The 23,478-nt window shown below is 37.8% G+C and overlaps 1 protein-coding gene across 1 annotated transcript in view; it reads left to right on the top strand.

The window, feature by feature from the left end:
* LOC122797754 (DENN domain-containing protein 3-like) overlaps nucleotides 1-23,478 on the top strand; it is a 1,015,730-nt gene that overhangs the window by 76,993 nt on the left and 915,259 nt on the right. The window contains exon 2 of the mRNA XM_044066279.1: nucleotides 1,258-1,387. Coding sequence (XP_043922214.1) covers nucleotides 1,304-1,387 — 84 coding nt within the window. The 5' untranslated portion in view covers nucleotides 1,258-1,303. The remainder of the gene's footprint in view (nucleotides 1-1,257; nucleotides 1,388-23,478) is intronic.

Consider the following 23,478-nt stretch of genomic DNA (forward strand, 5'->3'; position numbering starts at 1 on the left):
TGTTTATCTTTTTTCCTCCTTATTCAAACTCTCTTTTAAATCCCTTTCATTATACCCCCTTAATATAAATTTATTAAAACTTTGAACAAATTCATTATCTATTATTACTGGATCACTACATAGCATACAATAAGTTTTTACTCTGTTAAAGGCAAGTTTTGCCGAGGCGCTAGACATTTCTTCAGTTTTTGTATTATATGTGGATCAATTATAGGCAATTTCTTGCCATTCGAGTGTTTTTTGGAATAAATCCTTTTTACTGAATTGGATTGGCTTTTTGTGGTGCAGTACAATTTCTAAATGGATGTCTCATGCTATTGTGTTTTGTTTTTCTCATTATAGTAAGTCACTTCAGACAAGGTTAATACATACTATACCAGGCCTATTGCTTCTTTGGTGGATTTTTGGAAAGGGGTGGATTCTAGAAGTATATTAGAGGCACCTACTTGGTCATCTGTGCACACCTTTACAGAGCACTAAAAGTTCTCTAGATCCAGAGCAGGATTGGCTAGAACTATTTTGTAAGGCCTCCGGGATTCCATTCCTTCTTTTTCCTTCCTTTCTTTCTAAGTTCTGGTATTCTATCTATATATCTTAGGCTAATACAACAGTGATCTAATGATACTTATACATAAACTTTACTATATTTAAGCTTGTCACAAGAGTAGATGTTTGAATAGATCACTGTTGCAGTAGCATTACCCTCCCTTCCCATGTCCTGACATAAAATACCACAAAAAGAAAGGGTTTTCTTCTTTTCCCATTTCCAGGCTTTTACATAGCTAGTATGACTCTAGTCTCCCTTACTGTGAGGCAAGAAAACTTTGAAGGATTGGTACCCTGAGCACTGACTTTGTACCACTCTCCTCAAGCTGTTCAACAGTTAGTGTGGGTGGAAGGTGTCCGTAAGCTTTGGAAGTTGTCTGGTTGTTATATCCTTGGCACGATGTAACCTTTGTAGCTTACGCTACTGCAATAATTATCTATTCAAACATATAACTGCGTGTTCTGTCTGATGTAGCTTATTGATTAGATGCTTCTTTCCTTCATAATAGAGATGAAAGTTCAAGATTGAGGCACACCTGGTATGTTTTGGGGATATTTAATAGTGGTGATTACATTATATGATTTTGCAGAGAATATCAAGCTGGTTCTGTATGTAAACTTGGAAAAGATTTTGTTACACTTGTGATATTGTTTTTATAGCTGTGTTATGTTGTGCTATATAGTGATATGTTTAAATTATTTTTTGTTAAGCACTTTTGGACTAAAGAGATTTGAAGAAAACCAATGAGCCAAGTCAATGGCAGATATCCTTCCCTTGGGGTTACTGGAAATATGTGTTGTTGTTGGTGCTTCCAAGGAGAGACTGAAAGAAGCTTATCAGGTAAAAGCCTAAAAATTTATCTGTCTGTTATTTTATATCCCATTTTGTACACCTTTGGCAGTAAGTGCTGGCATCAGGTTAATTTTGAATTTCTGCCGAGTAAAATGTCCAAATGTTTGAGCTGATAATCTTTTAAACCAGGGTAATGCAGTGCAGAAAGAAAGGCATCTATGTTTAGTCATCAGGGGTCTGGTAAAGTCTACTCAACTATATTTGGGCAGGCAGCAGGGAATTTATTCGTATAGCTAAGCTGCTTAAGTTTCATTGGCAGACAGGTGTAAAGCTTTAGGTGCTATGAGCAGCAGACTTCATATAAAACTAAGTAAATGTATATGCTAGTCCGCTGTTGAGCCAGGATAGCATAGTACAGAGGGGAGACAGTCACCATGAAATAAGTAGACAGATTTAGGGGATTTTTTAAAAATGTATGTGAGAATTTAAATTATACTACCAACTGCTTAAACTTAATTGGTGGACAGTGGTATTAAGACCTGGCCATTGTGAGCCACTGCAACAGAGTGGTCGTGTTTTAGCATCTTTGTGTAAAACGAGCATGCATTAGATGTTGTATTGTCTGCGAGAGTAGGTAAAGCTGTTTAACCTTTAATCTTTATTTAAAGTTATTTTGTCACTGTTCTTACCTTTGTGATTTTCTTGTTTTAATATTTTGTGTGGTTTTAGCATAATTATACAATGATAGCTTGTTAGTTTTCAAAAACATACAGGATGATTGGTCAGCCCAACAAGTGTGCCTGTTTATAAATCGAGCATATACAAATAGAAAAAAGTCCAGTCGCTGAAGTACTCGAGTGGACAGATTTTTTTTTTCCTATTGTTATATAGGTTCATAGATGTTTACTAGGCTAACAACAAGGGCCTTTTTAAGCCTAGCCATGCATCTCAAGTCTCTAACAAGTTCTGGTACCCTTGATAAATGTAAGCAGAGCCTTGGGAGATGAAACATTTACAAGCAGGGGCCTGGGAGATGAACCATCTATAGGCTGCCTGTTTCTATTAGAGGCATAGGTGCCAAACCAGTGATGAATTTCCTGTTCCCCATCCAATTGTCCAAGTTATACTTGAATTGGTTGAGGGCAGAACTCTGCTTCACATGGATGAGGAGCCTGTTCCAAAGATGGGGCAGTCTCTGGGACACATACCTGTCTGTCCAGCAGGTTCTATTTGTATCACAGGCAAGGTTTAAGTCTTTTGAATGGGTCATTCTGGTGCTGTTTGTTCTGCATCTGACAATACCCTGTATGCCAGGCATAGATCTCCCCTCAACAGCCTGTAGGAGACAGAATACAGGGATAGGGCCTTGAGGCAGTCTGCATAGGACATTTTTTACTGTGCCCTATATTCTTTTAGTGAGAAGCCTTTGTTGGATATGCCTGGTTAGGTAGACTGGATATAAAAAGTGTACCCACCCCTGCTAAAATGCCAAGTTTTTGTGATATAAAAAACTGAGACCACAATAAATCATTTCAAAACTTTTCCCACCTTTAATGTGACCTATTACCTGTACAATTCAATTGAAAAACAAACAAATCTGTTAGGGGGGAAAAAATAAATAAAAAACGTACAATGAGCTGGTTGCATAAGTGTGCACACCCTTAAACTAATACTTTGTTGAAGCGCCTTTTCTTTATTTATAGCATTTAGTCTTCTTGCTTACACACCTGCCATCAATTAAAGAGACTCTGATTAAACCCAAATAATGTTCAGCTGTCCTAGTAGGATTTTTGTGACATTTACTCAGTTGCCTGCTACAGCAAAAGCCATGGTTCGCAGAGCGCTTACAAAGCATCAAAGGGATCTCATTGTTGAAAGGTATCAGTCAGGAGAAGGGTACAAAAAAATTTCCACAGCATTGGATATACCATGAAACACAGTGAAGACCGTCATCAAAAAGTGGAGAAAATATGGGACAACAGTGATGTTGCAAAGAACTGGACATCCCTCCAAAAATTGATAAAAAGATGAGACAAAAACTGGCCAGGGAGGCTGCCAAGAGACTTATAGCAACACTGATGGAGCTGCAGGAATTTCTGGCAAACACTGAAGGAGCTGCAGGAATTTCTGGCAAGTACTTGTTGTGTACTATTTGTGACAACAATCTCCCGTATTCTCCTTATGTCAGGTCTGTGGGGTAGGGTTGCAAGACGGAAGCCTTTTCTTACACAGAAATACATCCAGGCCTGCCTAACATTTGCAAAACAATACATCAAATCTCCCAAAAGCATGGGGGGAAAATGTGTTATGGTCTGATGAGACCAAGGTTGAACATTCTGGCCACAATTCCAGAAGGTACATTTGGCGCAAAAACAACACTTTGCATCACCAAAAAAAACACCATCCCCATGGTGAAGCATGGTGGTGGCAGTATCATGCTTTGGGGTTGCTTTTCCTCAGCTGGAACTGGGGCTTTAGTCAAGGTGCAGGGAATTATGAACAGTTCCAAATACCAGTCACTTTTGGCCCAAAACTTCAGGCGTCTGCTAGAAAGCTGAAGGTAAAGAGGAATTTCACCTTTCATCATGACAATGACCCCAAGCATATATCCAAATCAACAAAAGAATGGCTTCAGCAGAAGAAAATTAGTTTTGGAATGGCCCAGCCAAAACCCAGACCTAAATCCAATAGAATATCTGTGGGGTGACCAGAAGAGGGCTGTGCACAAGAGATGCCCTCGCAATCTGACAGATTTGGAGTGCTTTTACAAGGAAGAGTGGGCAAATATTGCCAAGTCAAGATGTGTCATGCTGATAGACTCCTAACCAAGAAAACTGAATGCCGTAATTAAAGCAAATGGTGCTTCAACAAAGTTATAGTTTAAGGGTCTGCACTCTTATGCAACCAGCTTATTGTATGTTTTTTTATTTTTTATATTTTTCCCCTAACAGATTTGTTTGTTTTTCAATTGAATTGTACAGGTTATAGGTCACATTAAAGGTAGGAAAAGTTTTGAAATGATTTATTGTGGTCTCATTTTTTTATATCACAAAAACCTGGCATTTTAACAGGGGATGTGTACTCTTTTATATCCACTGTATATACCAAAGGGGGGGACTGTACTCAATGACAGGTCTGATGAATACTGAATACAGTGGAACAATGATTCCCTTTGACCTAGATGCCATACTTTTGTTTACAAGTTGCGCAACATAGAATGATTTCCTCACTACCATAAACACATGAAGGCCAAATAATAGATTACTGTCTGTGTGTGTCCCCAAGTCCCATCTACTGGGTCAGATCTAAGGGGTGTGTTGTCAGTATGATAATTACCAAGGCTGGATGACTTCTTGAAGGATACTGTTATGCATTTCTTGGCATTTAGTTTTAGTCAATGGCTCCGACACCAGTTGTTTGTCTGTGTCAGCCCTTCCTGGAGAACATTTGTGTCTGTGTGCGATTCAGGGACAGTTCCAAATTTGCAATCATCAGCCCTTCCTGGAGAACATTTGTGTCTGTGTGCGATTCAGGGACAGTTCCAAATTTGCAATCATCTGCTCTACAAATTTAGTCAGCCAGAGACCATTGACACTGGCCTTGACTTCAGAGAATTAAATGCCAAAAGGACTGATCTCTGAGGGACTCCACTTTTAACTGGCCTTTTTCTAGAGGTGGAATCCCCAATTCTAACTTCCTGGGTCCTGTCTGTGAGCCAGTTGGCTATTCACCGGGTGATGTATGAGTTTGTACCTAACCTCTTGAGTTTGTCAACGATGCCCGAGTAGGGTATTACGTCAAATGCCTTGGCCAGGTCAAGGTAGGCAGTGTCAACCATTTTAACAAAACCAAAACCAATGAAAGAGAATACTCCACGGCTGTTAAAGAACTTTAATCTAAAAAATGAGAACTGATAAAAAAAAAAACATTCAGTATTGGTAATCACTTTCACAGTCAACATACATGACTGCTTCATCAGACCTAAAAACAATAAATACCCACCCACTATATATACTTACCAGTGACCAGTCAACAACTTAATCGCATAATTATAGGCAATCAAATAACAACATCTCATAAAAAGGGCTTAAAATATACTTAAATCATGTGTGTGTATGTATATATATGTGTGTGTGTGTAATATATATATATATATATATATATCAAAATAAAAAAAAAAACATATATACATCAGTGCATCAACTGTTGTACTTTCAACACCAGTTTCACGGAAACACTCTCATTCAAACCAGGAGACCTATCCCCACCTAAACATCATCCAGTCCCCCCCTAATACTACCAATTAAAACATCTAAAACCAAAAACTTAAAGCTATGGTCTTGCCCCTGATCTAAAACATGCTGGGCTAATGCATTGGTGGCATTTTTTTATTCTTAATGTCATTGACGTGTTCTAAAATTCTGTCTTTAAACCATCTGTTTGCCTTGCCTATGTAATGGGCATAACATTTCGTACAATAGGCAGAATACACTAAATCTTTAGTCAGGCAATCTGCATATAGTGAGGTTTCAATCACGAAGCCTCATGTGGGGTGTATAAACTTATTACCTGTGTGAATGTACTTGCACGCTGTACATTGAATAAGTCCCTTCATGAGCTGATGGGGGAATATAACCATCCTTCATATTCTTCTAACATAACTGTCTCTTTAATGGTAGAGTATTCCTAAATGTGAATCTCTGTGTGTCCTTTACTTTTCTACTTACCCTCTCATCAGATTGTAATATAGCTCAATTTTTATCAATAAAATTACAGATTGGTTCAGTATTACTGGAATAAGTGAAGGTCATTCTAACATCTTCTGTCTGACCGTGTCTTTCGACCTGAAGGGGGTTTATGAAAATCAGAAAAATGTGGTCTACTACTACTACTATCCCTCTCGGATGACAACTCTTTAATACGTTTATTAATTTCTCTATCAGTGTAGCCTCTTTTCCAAGAAACATTGTCTCAATACATCTAATGCTTCTTTTAAGTCATCTTAATCAGTATGTAACCTCATAGTTCTTAGTACTTGTCCCCTAACCACATTACAAGGTATATGGTGAGGGTGCGTACTGGTCTAATGTAACAAGGTATTCTTTTTATATTCTTTCCTTAAAATTCTTGTCTTCAAACTCCCTGCTAGTGTTTCACTGACAACTATATCTAAAAACTGATGGGTTATCTAGAATATGCACTAATAAACTTAGAAGAGACGTAGTAGAGTGCAGATATTCAACAACACTGTCAATCAAATCTAATGGATCTTTCCACAGAATTAATGTCATTAACAAATCTTGTATAATAAAAAATGTATCCAGCAAAAACATATTTTTGTTCCCATTTAACTAAAGCAAGGTTGGCATAGCTGTTGGCGCAAGCTGTGCCCATTGCTACGCCAACCTTCTGCAAGTAAAATTGTCCATTAAATGCAAACACATAATTGCTGAGAACCAACTCTAATAACATACACACCAAATCTGTCTTATCTGATGTCCTATAGTTGTCCATTGTCAAAAAAGATCTAATATTCTCAATGCCCCATTCATTAGGAATAACTGTAAGTAAAGAGGCTATATCTTGCATAATAAAAGAGAAATCACTGTCAATACTTGTATCACAAGTAACACGAAACAAATCACTCAAAAAAACCTTTTGTATCCCTGAGAACTATATCAGTAGTAGCAAGTACAGGTCATAGACACTTCTCTATAGATATATATATCGAAAGAGGTTCCATGGCCCAGCCTTTATTCGATACTATAGGACACATCGGAGGGCAGGTCATGTCTGTATATTTTTGGTAGACCGTAAAGAATCAGTGTGACAGGATATTTAACCAATAAATAATTATACAATTCTTCAGTAATAAGCTTTGTCATGAACAGATCAAATAAATAAAATTCTAAATGTTCAATAATCCCAGACACCTGATTCTTAGAAATGAGACTTTATCATCATTCAGCACATCAACCTTTCCCTCAATGTAAACCATTTTGTCTAAAATTACTATACCCCCTCCCTTGTCAGCTGGATGAATCTCAATTAAAGACCATTCTTTTAGTTGTTGTAAGGCCAAACGCTCACAGGAACTCAAATTATAAAAAATTGATGTTTATCATTACACATTACTTGTCGTATCTCATTTTACATACACTAGTGAAAACCTTGAAGTGGATGAATATTTGGTATAAAGGTACTAGGTTTCCTGAATGTTTCTACCCTGGGTATTATTCTCAGGAAACTGCAAGAAAGAAACATTTGTGGCAAACTTCCTTAAATCCATAACTACTTTTTCTTTATCCACTCTCTGAGCTGGAACAAACAATAGCCCTTCCCACATTGTTCTGTAGTCAAAGCACCTGAAGATAAATGAAAAATTAAGTCATTTGAGTTCTGCTGCTGGTCATTATCTTGTCTCTGGGAACTAGTCTCTGTTGGAGTCGTCCCTTCCTCGAACGACTCCTCAACCTCCCTTTCCTGTAGTTCTTGGTTGTAGGGAGTGGTTCTATCAAAGAAAGAGAAGAAGAAGAACCATTTTCCATGTTAATTGAGCTGGTTCTTCCTGCTAACTCTGTATTATATAAATTGCCCGCTGCAGCAGGTGAAAAACTCGTTTGACTCCCAGTTGCTCTGTCTAGAGATGTTACTTCCTCATTGGCGTTCAGTAACTTCTCAGATTGTCTTAAAGGAGCCTGAGCCATCTCAGTAGAAGTTTGCACAGCTCTATTCTCATCACTGATTTCTTGATTATTCAAGGTGTCTCTCCTCTCTCATCTGGACCATGAAAACACTGTGCCCAAACTAAAATCGTTCAGGTCTCTTTGTAATTTATATGATTTAGTAGTTTGAAGTCTCTTATATGCTGCTATCTTATCATAAACCAAGTCAAGCTCATCACTAATAAGCTCCAAAGGAAAGTCTCTAACCACATATGTTTGCAGCCTTTTAATCTCTCTTAGTAGCAGCACTTCTTCCATAGGGCGAAAAAACTCTTATCAGAAGGCGCATATAGTCAGACACCAAACTGTAAGTTCATACTTTGCCAGTGTTTCAATAACTCTGGATATAGTTCTCGGTACATTGGCATTGTAAGGATCCATAAGCCTCTCGGCACCACTTTAAAGTGTAAGGCTGCTTCAAAATACAGTCTTTGCCATTGCAGACGTTTGAATTTGTAGAGTTTATTCTCTCTCTCTCTAACACAAGCTCGAAGTTTGTCATTAAGATCTAGGTCTTCATCATTGTAGCTGTCTGTCCTATAGAGCTATTCAGTAACTGATTCACTTTTGGTTGCAATAGTCTACTGAGCCATTCACTCTGAATATTGTTACCAGAGACCGGGTTGTAGAACAGCTCAACTACAAAACCCTCAGCCATGTCCAGCTAATGGAAGCCACTCGCATATTAAAACAAAGTCCATGAGCTGGTAATGTACTCTCTAACCACAAAAAGCAAATGTATCAAAACAAACGAAAGGGAGTACTCCACAGCTGTTAAAGAACTTTAATCTAAAAAATGAAAACTGATAAAACATAAAGGATGGGTAAGTGCTTTCACAGTCAACATACACAACTGCTTCCTCAGACCTAAAAACAATAATACCCACCCACTATATATACTTGTCAGTGACCAAGCAACAACTTAATCACATAATTAAAGGCAGTCAAAGTCTCACAAAAGAGGCTTATATATTCATTGGTGCATCAACTGTTGTGCTTTCAACACCAGTTTCAGGGAAACTCTTTCATTCAGTCCAGCAAACCTATCCCCACCTAAACATATTACACATTCTTGTTCTTTTAATTCAGTTAAATTCTTGAGGAAGCAGTCGTGTATGTCGACTGTGAAAGTGCTTGCCAATCCTGTATGTTTTTCATCAGTTCTTGTTTTTAAGATTAAAGTTCTTTAACAGCTGTGGAGTTCTCTCTTTCGTTTGTTTTTATATATTTGCTTTTTGTGGTTAGAGTGTACATTACCAGCTCATGGACTTTGTTTTTTGTTTTAATATGCGAGTGAGTGGTTTATGTTAGCTGGACATGGCTGATGGTTTTGCAGCTGAGCTGGGCTACAACCCGGTCCCTGGTAACATTATTCAGAGTGAATGGCTCAGTAGACTATTGCAACCAGAAGTGAATCGGGTACTGAATAGCTCTGTAGGACAGAGAGCTACAGTGATTAATGAGGATGTATATCTTAATGACAAACTTCGAGCCTGTGTTAGAGAGAGAATAATCTCTACAAATTCAAACTGCAGTGGCAGAGATTATGTTTTGAAGCTGCCTTACACTTGGTGTGATGAGGCTTACGGATCCTTAAAATGCCAACGTATGGAGAACTAGATCTGGATTTATTGAAACGTTGGCAAAGTATGAACTTCCAGTTAGGTTCCAACTATATGCACATTCTGATAGTTTTGTCACCCTATGGAAGAAGCGCTACTAAAAGAGATTAAAAGGCTGCAAACATATGTGGTTAGAGACTTTCCTATGGAGCTTATTGGTGACAAGCTCGACTTGGTTTATGATAGCAGCATATGAGAAGAGACTTCACACTACTAAATTACATAAATTACACAGACACCTGAATGATTATAGTTCAGGCACAGTGTTTTCATGGTCCAAACAAGAGAGGAGAGACACCTTGAATAATGAAGAAATTAGTAATGAGAGTAGAGCTGTGCAAACATCTACTGAGATGACAGGCTTCTTTAAGACAAGCTGAGACATTACTGAGTGCCAGTGAGGAAGTAACATCTCTAGACAGAGCAACTGTGAGTCAAACGAGGTTTTTCACCTGCTGTAATGGGCAATGGACGTAATACAGAGTCAGCAGGAGAACCATCCCAATTAACTTGGAAAATGGTTCTTTGTCTCTTTTTTTTTTTTTTTTTTTTTTTTTTTGATAGAACCGCTCCCTATAATGAAGAACTACAGGAAAGGGAGGTCGAGGAGTCGTTCAAGGAAGGGACTACTCCAACAGAGACTAGCTCCCAGAGACAAGGTAATGACCTGCAGCAGAACCCAAATTACTTTTATTTATTTTTTTATTTTACATTTGTTGACCGGGGTAGTCCGACTGGATGCATGTCCATTTTCAGCGGAGGCCCGGGGAGAAAAGCTCCAAGGGTAAGCAGATACAGCATTACATACTACCAGCATTACATATTACAAACAGACTATTTACAGAGATTACATAAGTAAGCAAGTTAAACAAGTTCCACAGGTTACAGTTAATCCTGAGCGCAAGTCAGGATTAAATTAAATTACACAGTAAACTAGTTAGCAGATTTTTATACATTCTACAGAGAGTTAGCCAGGCTTGATACATTGACATAGCCAGTTTGAGTCTAGTTTTAAATTGACCTAAGGTGGAAAGTAAGGTAATATCAGCTGGAAGAGAGTTCCAGGATCTGCTTAGAGTTTGCAAAGAGAGAATCACCGGCTGTGTTATTAATTTTGCTAGTCTGAATTAGTAGTTTGTTAGAGGATCGAAACGGTCTACGATTGTTATATGGGGTGATAATATTTTTAAGTGCAGGAGTATTGTCCGGATTATAGAGGATTTTATTGGCCATAACCAGTTGGCTATACTGGATTAGGCTGGGAAGTTCAAGCCACCCAAGCTGATTTAGATTGATGCAAAGATGTGTCCTAAAAGGCAGCCCAGTGGCAAACCTGGCAATGTGGTTGTAGCAAATTGAGAGTTTGTTAAGGACAGTCTTGTTTAAATTCGAGAGTAGAGGGGATGCATACAGAAGGGTTGAAAGAAGGTGAGAACAAGCTATGGCAATTTTAGCTGGAGGGGTTAGGAAAGCTTTTATTCTGTAAAGTGACCCTATTTTTTATTGATGGTTTTGATAGTTTGGTTAACATATAGGTCAAATTTTAGATTGTTGTCTATGACAACACCTAATAGTTTTGTAGAGGGGACAGGGGCGATTATTGCACCATCATTTGATTTTATGGTAAAGGTGAAAGCGGTAGACCTACGTGTTGGTGAAAATAACAGCATTTTAGTTTTTTTTGGGATTTAGGATCAGACGATGTTCAGAAAGCCAGTTTTCTATCGTATTAAAGGTGGTCTGGGTAGCTGACCATAACTCTACTGGAGATGTGGCTGAGCAAATCAGAGTAGAGTCATCAGCATATTGGATACAGCTGACTTTTGGGATGACAGTATAAAGGTCGTTAATGAAGATGGAGAACAGCAAGGGCCTTAGTATAGAGCCTTGTGGTACTCCAAGGGTGTTAGGTAGAAGGTTAGAGAGTTTGTTCTGCCAGAGGGCAGCCTGCTGTCGACTGTTCAGGTAGGATTGAAACCATTGAAGGGCTCTAGTATCTAGACAGAATGTTTGCAGGGTGTGGATTAAAAGTTGGCGATCAACCATATCGAATGCCTTGGAAAGATCCAAGAAGAGGGCTGAGGATATATAATTATTGTTGCAATTATGTTTTATGGTGTTGGTAAAGGCTAGGAGGGCTGAAGTAGTGCTGTGATGAGGATGGAAGACATGCTGAGTGTCTGCCATAAGGTGATTCTGGATTAGGTGGTGCATGAGTTGTCTAGGAATACATTTTTCCATAATCTTTGCAAGTGGAGAGAGTATAGCTATTGGCCTATAATTGGAGAATTCAGTAGAGCTGCCTCCTTTGTGAAGTGGGGTTACATAGGATATTTTCCAGATGGTGGGAATTTTAGCTTCTACTAGGATTCAATTGATTAGTATTGAGACGGGGTAAGCAATAGCTGATTTTTGTAGGTACTCAGCAGGGAGTTGATCAGCAGAAAGTGTAGTAGGTTTTAATTTTTTGATCAAGGTACGGATAAGTGAAATGGCGACTGGTTGGAAGCTGAAAGCGAGTAGGTTTCTAGGGGTGCTACTTTCAGGACCAGGGGAGCTAGGAGGTAGTTGACTAGCTAGGGCTTGAATTGTCTCAGTAAAGAATCGGTTAAAACTGTCAAAAACATCTTCAGGGGTTTTATCAATAGTAGCAGCAGGGATTGGGGTTGAAGTTTGTCCAGGATGTAGTAGATTATTTAAACCTGCCCAAAACTTCTGAGGGTTATTTTGATTTACTGTCTGTAAATTACAGTAGTATTGTTTTTTGTCTTGTAAAATTGATTTTTTGGTTTCATTCCTGGATTGCCTGTATTTAATGTGATCTTGAGGGTCTTTAGAAGAACAACGCCATAAAGCCCATGCTTTGTTTCTAAGGGTAATTTTGAGTTTAGACTCTTTAGAAAGCCATGGTGCAGTTTTTGCCTTCGTTCTCTTTGAGCAAACAGGTGCATGCAAATCAAGGATCTCAAGGAATTTGTTGTTAAAGTATGCTACTGCTTCCTCTAAGGGGAGGTGTTTTAGAATAGACCAATTACATGAGTTTACTTCTTGTTGGAATTTGGCAGGGTCAAAGTTTTTATTGTTTCTAACCTTTCTGAGTAAGGGTTGTTGGGAATTAATGGTTTTGCGCTTAATTACATATGTGAGAAGGTGATCGCTTAGGCCATCAAGGAGGGTACCAGAGGTGTACAGTTGGGGGTGACTATTTATGAGTACCCAGTCAAGTATACTTTCTTTTTGGTTGGGTTTACCTATCCTGGTAGGGATGGATATAATTTGTGTAAATGCATGCAGGTTAATATGGGTAGTTGGTGATTCTGAGGAACAGGTGCCCCAGTCTATGTTAAAGTCTCCAAGTAGTAGGGTTTCTTGGGGGTAGTGACATGATAGCCAGTGCAGGGTATCTTCAAATGTAGATATATTGTTACCTGGGGGAATGTACATACAGATGATATTAATGCATTTATTTTTATTAAGTTGCAATTTGGTGGTAAGAATCTCTGAGTTATTAATCTGAGGTGGCTGTATTACATCTATGGTGACATTCAACTCAGATTTATAGAGTGCAGCTACCCTACCCCCCCTTCCTCGAAGCATGATCCAGCCTGTGTATGTTGTACCCAGGTGGTAACACTTCATTGTCTTTAGTGTTAGGTTTTAACCAGGTTTCAGATAAACAGGGATTCTCAGGGGAGTGGACATCCAGAAGTGCATGCAATTCATGTTCATAGGTTCATACTAGGCTATCTGCCCTAGGGCATTTATAAGCCTAGCCAGAGTGTGTGTGGCTTTCACCACCCCTTAGGATGAGAATACTATACCCATTAGTTTGCTGTGCCTCTGTCCAGCAGTGATACAGAGATGATTCCCGGGGTAAACCTACGATCTCCCATCCACTCGTCAAGATTTCTCTTGAACAGAGTCAGTGAGGGGCTCTGCCTCACATGGACTGGGATTCTGTTCCATAGTGTAGGGAGTCTCTGGGTGATGAATCTGTCCCTCCAGCACGTCCTATTTATATCCGTGTTGAGGTTTAAGTCTCTTGCTCTTGTGGCTCTGGTGGATTTGGATTTTTTGAGGTGGAGCATGTCCATTAATTCCGGGTTGGACATGGCCTTGTATGTCAGGCACAGATCACCTCTGAGCAGACGGTATGCGACTGAATAGAGCTGGAGTTTCTTCAGTCGGGCATCGTATGACATATGTTTGAGCCCCTTTATCCTTTTGGTGAGGAACTTTTGGGGTCTTTCCAACTGCTGCAGGTGTCGGGTAAGGTACATTCCGAATGGGGCGTTGTACTCAATCATTACTCAATCATTGGTCTGATAAGTGAAGAGTACAGGGGTACAATGACCTCTCCTGATCTGGATGTGAATCCCTTCATGATCAGGTGGGCAATGTAGAAGGTCTTCCTAACCACTTTGGCAATGTGAGTGTCAAAAGAGAGGTTACTGTCAACTTGGGTCCCCAGGTCCCTGATAACTTCTTCCGTGTTTAATGGATTACCACATATGTGGTAATTAGGGGTTACCTTGTTTTTCCCAAAGGGTATGACTATACATTTTTTGGCATTTAGCTTAAGGCCATGGCTCTGGCACCAGTTATCCATTTCTATGAGACCTTTCTGGAGGATGTCTGTGTCTGATGGAGTGTCAATTATGGTGCCCAGTTTGCAGTCATTGTTATTAATGCTTCTAATATTGAGATGACAGGCTAGGAGAGAGTTAGTTGGCCTATTAATTATAGGTTTGTAGCTTAGATTGCAAGTAGAGGGGGTATGTGTATCTGAAGTGAGTGGGCCAGGGTTGGGGTGAATATCACCACCAAGTATTAGGTTGAGTCTATACTTGGTGATGAACTTCAGGAATTTGTTTATTAGTTTGTGGTAGTGTTTGGATCTAGAGCTAATGTATGTGGGATTGAGACGTTGATAGACTTGGCAAGATGTTGGATAGGATCTGGTACTGTAAGTATGGTTGAAGGTGGAAGGATTTACAGTTGGGGTGATAGTATGGCCTTTTGGGACCTGAAATCCTGTGAGAAACTGATTTTCATACAAGGTAAGGAGGTATGGTGCGAACAAGAGGGGTAGTAAAGAGGAGTATATCATTATCTGTGATTCAGCTAGTGAGTTGAGGAACTGTTTTACCTGGTGATGCAACACCAAAAGATAGAGTGGTGAGGTAAAGGTACTGGAAGGGGGATGGGAGAATGTCAGATGAAAGCTAATAGGTGCTATTAAAATGTAGGTAGACGAATGGGGGTGGGTGGAATTATCCCATATGAAAGCAGATAGGATCTAGAAAGTGGGAGAGTGGCTATTGTACTATAAATTTAGAGGTACTGGGGGTGGGAGGGAATTGGGGGGGCAGGGAGGGGAGCGAAGAGAGCCCGAGTGTAGCGAGGCTATTGCAGTTTGCAAGGTTTCCTAAAGCTATAAGGTAAGTATTATAGCTCTTAATGTAAGAGTCAATTTACTTACGTTACAGGGGAAGGAGGCAAACACTCAAGTAGAAAAAAAGAGCCATATGGCTGACCAATATGGTGACCTGCTTAATTACACAGCACTGTAAGTGAAAGCTTAAATGCTTTTTGTGTGTGCAACCTACTCTGTTTAAATGAGAGAAACTGATTGGAGTCCTGTAGACACCGTTTTGTAGGAACTGTAGAGTTCAATCTGTTTAAATGATGAGAGAAACTGATTGCAGTCCTGTAGACACCGTTTGTAGGGAACTGTAGAGTTCAATCTGAGTCGCACCATGTCAGCCAAGGGGGGAAGAGAGAGGGAAATCCTAAGCACCTAGATTTGAAAAAAAAATCTTAGTTTTTAATTTATCTTCGGTTGCTTTGACTACAGAACAATGTGACTTGCTTTGACTACAGAACAATGTGACTTGCTGGGGAAGGGGTTATCTTTTGTTCCAGCTCAGAGAGTTGATATAGAGAAAGTGGTTATGCATTTAAAGATATTTGCCAGAAATGTTTCTTTGCTCTTGCAGTTTCCTGACAATAACCAGACAGAAACATTCAGGAAACCTAGTACCTTTATACTGAATATTCATCCACTTCTTGATGTTTTCACTATTGTATGTGAAAACGAGATACGACAAGTACTGTGTAATGATAAACATCAAACTTTTTATAATTTGAGTTCCTGTGAGTATTTGGCCTTAAAACAGCTAAAAGAATTGTCTTCAATTATGATTCGTTCAGCTGATAAGGGAGGGGGTATAGTAATTTTAGATAAAATGGCTTGCATTGAGAGAATGGTTCATATGCTGTATGCTCTCATTTCTAAGAATCTGGTGTCTGGGGTTATTGAATGTTTAGAGTTTTATTAATTTGATCTGTTCATGACAAAGCTTATTACTGAAGAATTGTTTAATTATTTATTGGTTAAATATCCTGTCGCACCGATCCTTTATGGTCTACCCGAAAATACACAGAAGACATGACTTGTCCTCCGATGTGCCCTATAGTATTGAGTAAAGGCTGGGCCATGGAACCCCTTTCAATATATATAGAGAAGAGTCTACGACCTGTACTTGACACTATTGATATAGTTCTCTGGGGATACAAAAGTTTTTTTGAGTGATTTGTTTCATGCTACTTGCGATACAAGTCTTGATAGTTATTTCTTTTTTATTACTTTAGATATAGCCTCTTTATTTGCAGTTATTCCTAATGAATGAGGCATTGAGAATATTGGATCTTTTTTGACAATGGACAATGATATGACGTCAGATAAGATAGATTTGGTGTGTATGTTATTAGATTTGGTTCTCAGCAATAATGTGTTTGTATTTAATGGACAATTTTACTTGCAGAAGGTTGGCATAGCAATGGGCAGTGTGTGCTAACAACTACACCAACCTTGCTTTAGTTAAATGGGAACAAGAATATGTTAAGAATAATGTTCTTGCTGGATACATTTTTTATTATAGAAGATTTGTTGATGACGTTGTTATTCTGTGGAAAGGTCCATTAGATTTGATTGACATTTTGTTGAATATCTGCACTCTACTAAATTATTTCTTAAGTTTACTAGTGCATGTTCTAAAGAATCTATAATTTTTTTAGATGCAGTTGTCAGGAAAACCCTAGGAGGGAGTTTGAAGACAAGAATTGTTAGAAAAGAATGTAAAAAGAATACCTTGTTACATAAGTACAATATGCACCCTTGCCGTATACCTCATAATGCGGTTAGGGGACAGGTACTAAGAACTATGAGGTTACATACTGATGAAGGTGACTTAAAAGAAACTTTAGATGTATTGAGACAATGTTTCCTGGATAGAGGCTATAATGATACAGAAGTTAATAAATGTATTGAAGATTTGTCATCTGAGAGGGGTAGAAGTGGTAGACCATATTTTTCTGATTTTCATAGACCCCTCCAGGTCAATAGACACGGTCAGAGAGAATATGTTAGAATGGCCTTCACCTTTTCCCATAATCCGAGAGGGGTAGAAGTGGTAGACCATATTTTTCTGATTTTCATAGACCCCTCCAGGTCAGTAGACACGGTCAGTGAGAATATGTTAGAATGGCCTTCACTTATTCCCATAATACTGAACCAATCTGTGATATTATTAATAAAAATTGGGTTATATTACAGTCTGATGAGAGGGTTAGTAAAATAGTAAAGGACACTCTGAGATTCACATTTCGGAATAGTCTATCATTAAAGAGACAGTTATGTTATAAGAGAATGAAGGATGTTTATATTTCCCCATCAGATCGTGAAGGGACTTATCCTTGTAGGAAATGTAGAGCGTGTTAAGTACATTCACACGGGTAGTAAGTTTATACACCCCACATGAGGCTTCGTGATTGAAACCTCACTATATGCAGATTGCCTGACTGAAGATTGTGTATTTTGCCTCTTGTAAGAAATGTTATACCTATTATATAGGCAAGACAAACAGATGGTTTAAAGATAAAATCTTAGAACACGTCAATGACATTAGGAATAAAAAGGCCAGCAATGCATTAGCCCAACATGTTTTAGATCAGGGTAAGACCATAGCTTTAAGTTTATGGTTTTGTAGGTTTTAATAGTTAGTATTGGGGGGACTTTAAGAATTTAACTAATTAAAAGAACAAGAATGGATAATATGTTTATGTGGGGATAGGTTTCCTGGTTTGAATGAAAGAGTTTCTCCTGAAACCAATGTTGAAAGCACAACAGTTGATGCACTGATTTATATATGTCTTTTTGTTTTAATATATATATATATATATATATATATATATATATATATATATATATATATATAGATAATATATATTTTTAAGCCTTTTTGTGAGACTTTGTTTGATTGCCTTTAATTATGTGATTAAGTTGTTGATTGGTCACTGCTTGGTCACTGCTAAGTATATGTAGTGGGTGGGTATTTTATTATTTTTAGGTCTGAGGAAGCAGTCGTGTATGTTGACTGTGAAAGTGCTTACCAGTCTTGTATGTTTTTTAACAGTTGTCGTTTTTTAGAATACTCCACAAACTCTTTTTGTGGTTGGAGAGTACGTAACTAGCTCACAGACATTGTTTTAAAGTGTGAACCAGTTTGCCCTCCTCCATTGCTTTAGTGACCTTCTTGAAGTCCATCAGGTTGTGTTAGGCATGGCCTTCCCTTAATGAAACCAAACTGGGTGGGGTCCAGTGTCTGGAGGTTGACTATATCATTATTGATCATTTCCACTAATTATTTCCATTGCTTTACATGCAAGACTAGTGAGACTTATGGGTCTGTAGTTTCCTGGGTCGATAGATGGCCTACCATTGTGCAGAGGGATGACTGTTGCCGTTATCCATTCATGAAGTTATTTAGAAGGCATCCTGGGATATTGTCTGGGCCCACTGATGCAGTGTTCTTGGCTTTAGAGGTTAGAGGGAGCCTTAAGGATCTGTGGCCTAATTGTAGCAGGGGAGCTATATTTGATGGCATTTCATGAGGGAAGGTTGAGGGGATAGAGGGGTAAAGTTGGAGTTGAATTTGTCAGCCAGCTGGTTTACTATATCTTCTGGCTCAGTATAGGTGGCTCCATTTATAATGAACTCTGCACACAATTGTGTATTGCCTTGTGGTTGTTCTTGCCTTGGGAAGCCAACTTTATCTCACATTTGGCTTTGGTAGACTTTTTGTCCTCTGAGTTGTTTAGTTTTATGGGAGTGCTTTTATCCTGCTGGGTGCTGCATCTCCTAATTTTTGACATGATTTTCTTCCTCCTGTTATACAGCCTATTGATTTTGTGATTCCTCCAGGGTGGCTTGTTTTTTTGAGATAGTTCTGTACTTCATCCTGGTGGGTACAGCTGCCGCTGTTCAGCTATTAACATGCTTGTATAGGGTTTCTAGGCAGTAGTGTTCTCAGGGTTTATGGGGGCTTAAAATGTTGCCAAGTTATCACTTAATAGCAGGAAGTTAGCCTTAGAATAGTTCAGGAATATTCCAGAATTAGCTGGAGGTCCAGGTTTTATTTTTACTTCAAAAGAGACCCTTTTGTGATCTGACCTTACCAGGGAAGACATCACACATGGGGGTGTGCAGCACTCTCTTATATTAGTGAAGGCCAGATCCAATATGGGTGCACTTCAGGTAGGTGTATTGATAGTCTGGTCCAGGGAGTTTGTGTTTACAAAATCCAGGAATCTCTGTGCCTGTATGTTTGGTGTCATATAGGATTCACAGTTAATAGTGGGGTAATTAAAGTCGCACATGAATATGGTATTGGGTTGGATGGTGAGTGCTTCCAGTAAGTTTAAATACATGGTATGGGTTTCCTGGGTCATAGAGTGGGACCTGTAGCTTCCAAGGAAGTGGTATTGGATTTTGCCTGTGGTGCAGAGGCATTAGTCTCAACTATTCAGATTTATGCTTCATATTTTGTAGGTATTCCTCATCAAATTTGTGGTTTTCCAACAAATCCTTGAGGAATGAAGTCACTAAATAATGACACTCATTTCAGTTTCAGACTTCTTTCCTTCAGGTAATGCACAGTAACACAAATATTGCTATTCTCGCAACTTTCTAAGTTTATAATAGTAACATTTACAATATGTCCCCTTTCGGAACCTTTGTCCCCCCTTTATTTATGGTTCTGTCCACTTTTCTTGAGCTAAGAGGTTGAGAGGTATCTTTGGAGGGTAGATCAAATGCAAGGAAAATCCAGTACATGTTGAAAAACTAAAGAAAAGTACCTGATTTTCTTGTATTTCTGCCCTGTCTCTCTCGTACCTCATAACTGTGTCTAAAAAAGCAATGGAATACTTCCTTCCTTCATTGCTTGTTTTCCACAGTACTCTATACTGATGTACTCTGCATGCATGGGAACATAAGCCCCATGTGCATGCGCAGTACTGAAACAAACGCAGAAGAATGTGAAAACAACACTGAGAAAGACCACGGCACTGGTATACAAAGACATTATTTAAGAAAAGTAATTTCTTTCTTAAGTAATGTAATTGTATAATAGCAATAACTTGTGGTGTGGGTATATTGAGGATTTACCCATAACTGGCTTTGTTTAATCCCTTGGGCTTCACCCTTGTGATCAAACCACACTTAACCATGGGTAAATCCTCACCCACTTGTCAGTTATTGCTTAATTGTTTTATGCTTTGCAATACTTTGTTATATTTGATTGTGTGATGTTTCGCCTCCATTTAATTCTCTGTGTAATGCTTCCTGACTTTTATCATGCCCAGAAATTCCACTAAGGCTATCAGTTTAGTTAATACATGAAAGCATTTCTGAGGACTTGGGTATTTTGCTAGTGAACTCAGTAATGTCCAAGTTGTCGGCTTAACGACAGATGTTGGAATTCAAAATCCTTACAAGGATGACCCTTATATGATTTCAGCACGGAGTTCAGATGACAGTTATGTTGATATTTATGAGGTTGTTTGGCCTCCTCCATATGGCAGTAAAAGGTGCTTGAGGAAATAGCAAATAGTATGGGTTCTGCTGTGATATAATGAATTTCTTATGTTGCTGATTTTACTAAATAAAAAAATATATATATTTTAAACTAGTGACTGCATTACTTTAATTTTGTGATTGCACTTACTATTGGTTTTCAGTTGTGCACTGTTGTTTTTGTTAACGTTTTGAGTAGGGTTGGTATATTTGTGGGCAGAGTGTTTTTGTTTAGTATGTGGAAGGGTTAGTGAACAGTGTGGATCTATTTGAAAAACAGATGTGAATATGAAGTTAGGAATGAGCACTGTAATCCTCAGTAGAAGCTGTGTCTTGCACACTGTTACACACTCAAGCAGACGAGTGGGGACACACATACACGCTTGTTGTTGGGCAGAGGAGTAAAATTTGGTGCATTATTTCAATTCTTATTATTTAAATATTGCTGTATGTAATGCGAACTGTTATTTCTGAAGAAAATATAGTGTGAAATTGTAAGACATTTATGAAGAGCAGTCTGCGAGGGAACAAAGGCTTATTCCTGAATCTGTGTGGAGGGTGATGGAGGGAGGGTGGAATGATGATAGTGCTGCGAATAGTTCAGAGATAGATTGTGATGTGAACATGGAAGTTATTTGTGGTGTGTGCAGAGGTGTTGTGTTAAGGTTTCACATGTATTTGTGTAAAAACCCAGTCAGTGACAGTCTGCAGTATTCTTAGATGCCTGAAAACAATACATAAATGAGTAACTGTTTCCACAAGAAAAAAAAAAACACTCCAATTCATGGCATTTAAAAAAAAAATCAACTCCAACAAGCATAATCCTACTTGCAGTACAACACCAATACAACCTACCTCTCCAGTGCAAAAACTCAATGGTAATTCCTTTAAAAGTAGTGTTGTGTATCCCTTGAAATTAATAAAAAAGGTTACACGTTGGTTAATCTATACTAGATACCTGGCATAGGTTCTAAAACAGTAGATACTCATTTGGAAGATATTATTCACCACGCAAAAGGAAGTTTAATAAGGGCAGGAGATTATACTTGCATAATGGAAGATAATGACTCGGGCACCCATTGTAAAAGGAAAAAAAATCTTCTACCTCTAGAATTCTAATGAGGTTTATTGATACAGTAGCACTTAGACATTAATCAATTTGCCGATCATAACTCGGTATTCTATACATTTTATTCGTATAGACATAAATTACATTCACGTATTGATAGTCTATATATCCAATGATATAACAACAAAATTGAATGGAGTCAAAGTTATAGCTTGTCCCTTGTCAGATCATAATTCAATACTATTTGAATTAGATACTGAACCATTTTTCTCCCTACACATTACAAGAATACCTGCATACTTAACAAATTTAAAAGAATTTAAAGAATTCTATACAAATGAAATACTGACTTTTTTGGAAATAAATAACACTGAAGATATTTCTGAAATATATATATGGGATTCCCTGAAATCATACATTTATGGTAAATCATTAGCATGGTTTATTAATAAGAAAAAAAAACCTGGAACAAAGAATTGATAGATTTACAAACCAAATTAGATAAACTTAAATTAGAAATACAGACAGGCAACTCCAACCTAATTTCAGAATTAACACAAATCAATAACAAATATTCTGAGATCTTACACCATAAAACCATGATAAACCTTGAAAAGATGAGTTAAATTCATACTCTAAGAATTCCCTTAACCAAAACAATTCGTAAATAGGAAAAAAAAGTAAATCTAGACAAATTAAAGGAATTATCAACATGCACAGAAATAGAGACTGATCTTAATAGTATCTTAGAAGCTTTCAGACAGCATTACAACAAACTTAATTCTAACTTAGAAATAAATTTGCTAAATGTAGTTAAAAATGTTGTAAATAAGAATACTACTACCAAACTATCCCAACATCAAATAGACTTGATTAATAAACCAATATCAGTGTTTTTAATTCTGTTATTGTTATCTAAACTTAAAATGAATAAGACCCCTGGATCGGACAATATACTACCAGAAATGATATGCATACTATCTGGACAATCATTATCTTTACTCCTAAAAGTGTATAATACATCTAAAGATAAACTATTAATTCCCCCTTCATGGAAATACTCACTGATAATTCCAATAGTTAAACCAGGTAAAGATGAAAAGTATTGTACCTCCTACAGATCTATATCATTACTCAACATAGATTATAAAATGCTTATGGCAATTTTTGCAAATAGAATTAAACATTTTCCTCCAGAAGTAATGCATGAAGACCAGACAGGCTTCATAAAGGGAAGAAACACCTATGATAACATTAAGAGTTATGACACTGATAGATTATACTAAAATAAAGATTTAACTTTAGTTTCATTAGACATCAATAGCGCCTTTGATACAGTAAATTGGACATACTTAAAATTTAGTTTTAGAAGAATACAAATTTCCTGAGGCCTTTAGAAACTTAATTATGACATTATATGAAAATTCTCTTGCATTTGCTAAAATAGGTTCTTATAGATCGGGACCTATTGCAATTAGTAAAGGAACCAAACAAGGTTGTCTGTTGTCACCTTTGCTATATGCACTACTAATTGAACCACTTGCGAACAATATTAGGTTACAAGTCAACATAAAAGGTATAGAAATAACCAAAGATATACATTTGAAACTACAATTATTTGCAGATGATATCCTTTTATCTAATATAAATTACTCTATTCATTCCATATTTAAATCCACCTCTCACTTTCAAAATATATCAGGACTGCAATTTAATGATGGCAAAGCAAAAATACTATGTATAATCCCCAAAACAAAAAACAAATTAGATAAAAATTTCTCTAGATATATTGTTTCAGATAATAA

Source organism: Protopterus annectens, chromosome 3.part1 (assembly GCF_019279795.1).
Source record: "Protopterus annectens isolate FY-2018-M chromosome 3.part1, PAN1.0, whole genome shotgun sequence".
NCBI classification, from domain to species: Eukaryota; Metazoa; Chordata; order Ceratodontiformes; family Protopteridae; genus Protopterus; species Protopterus annectens.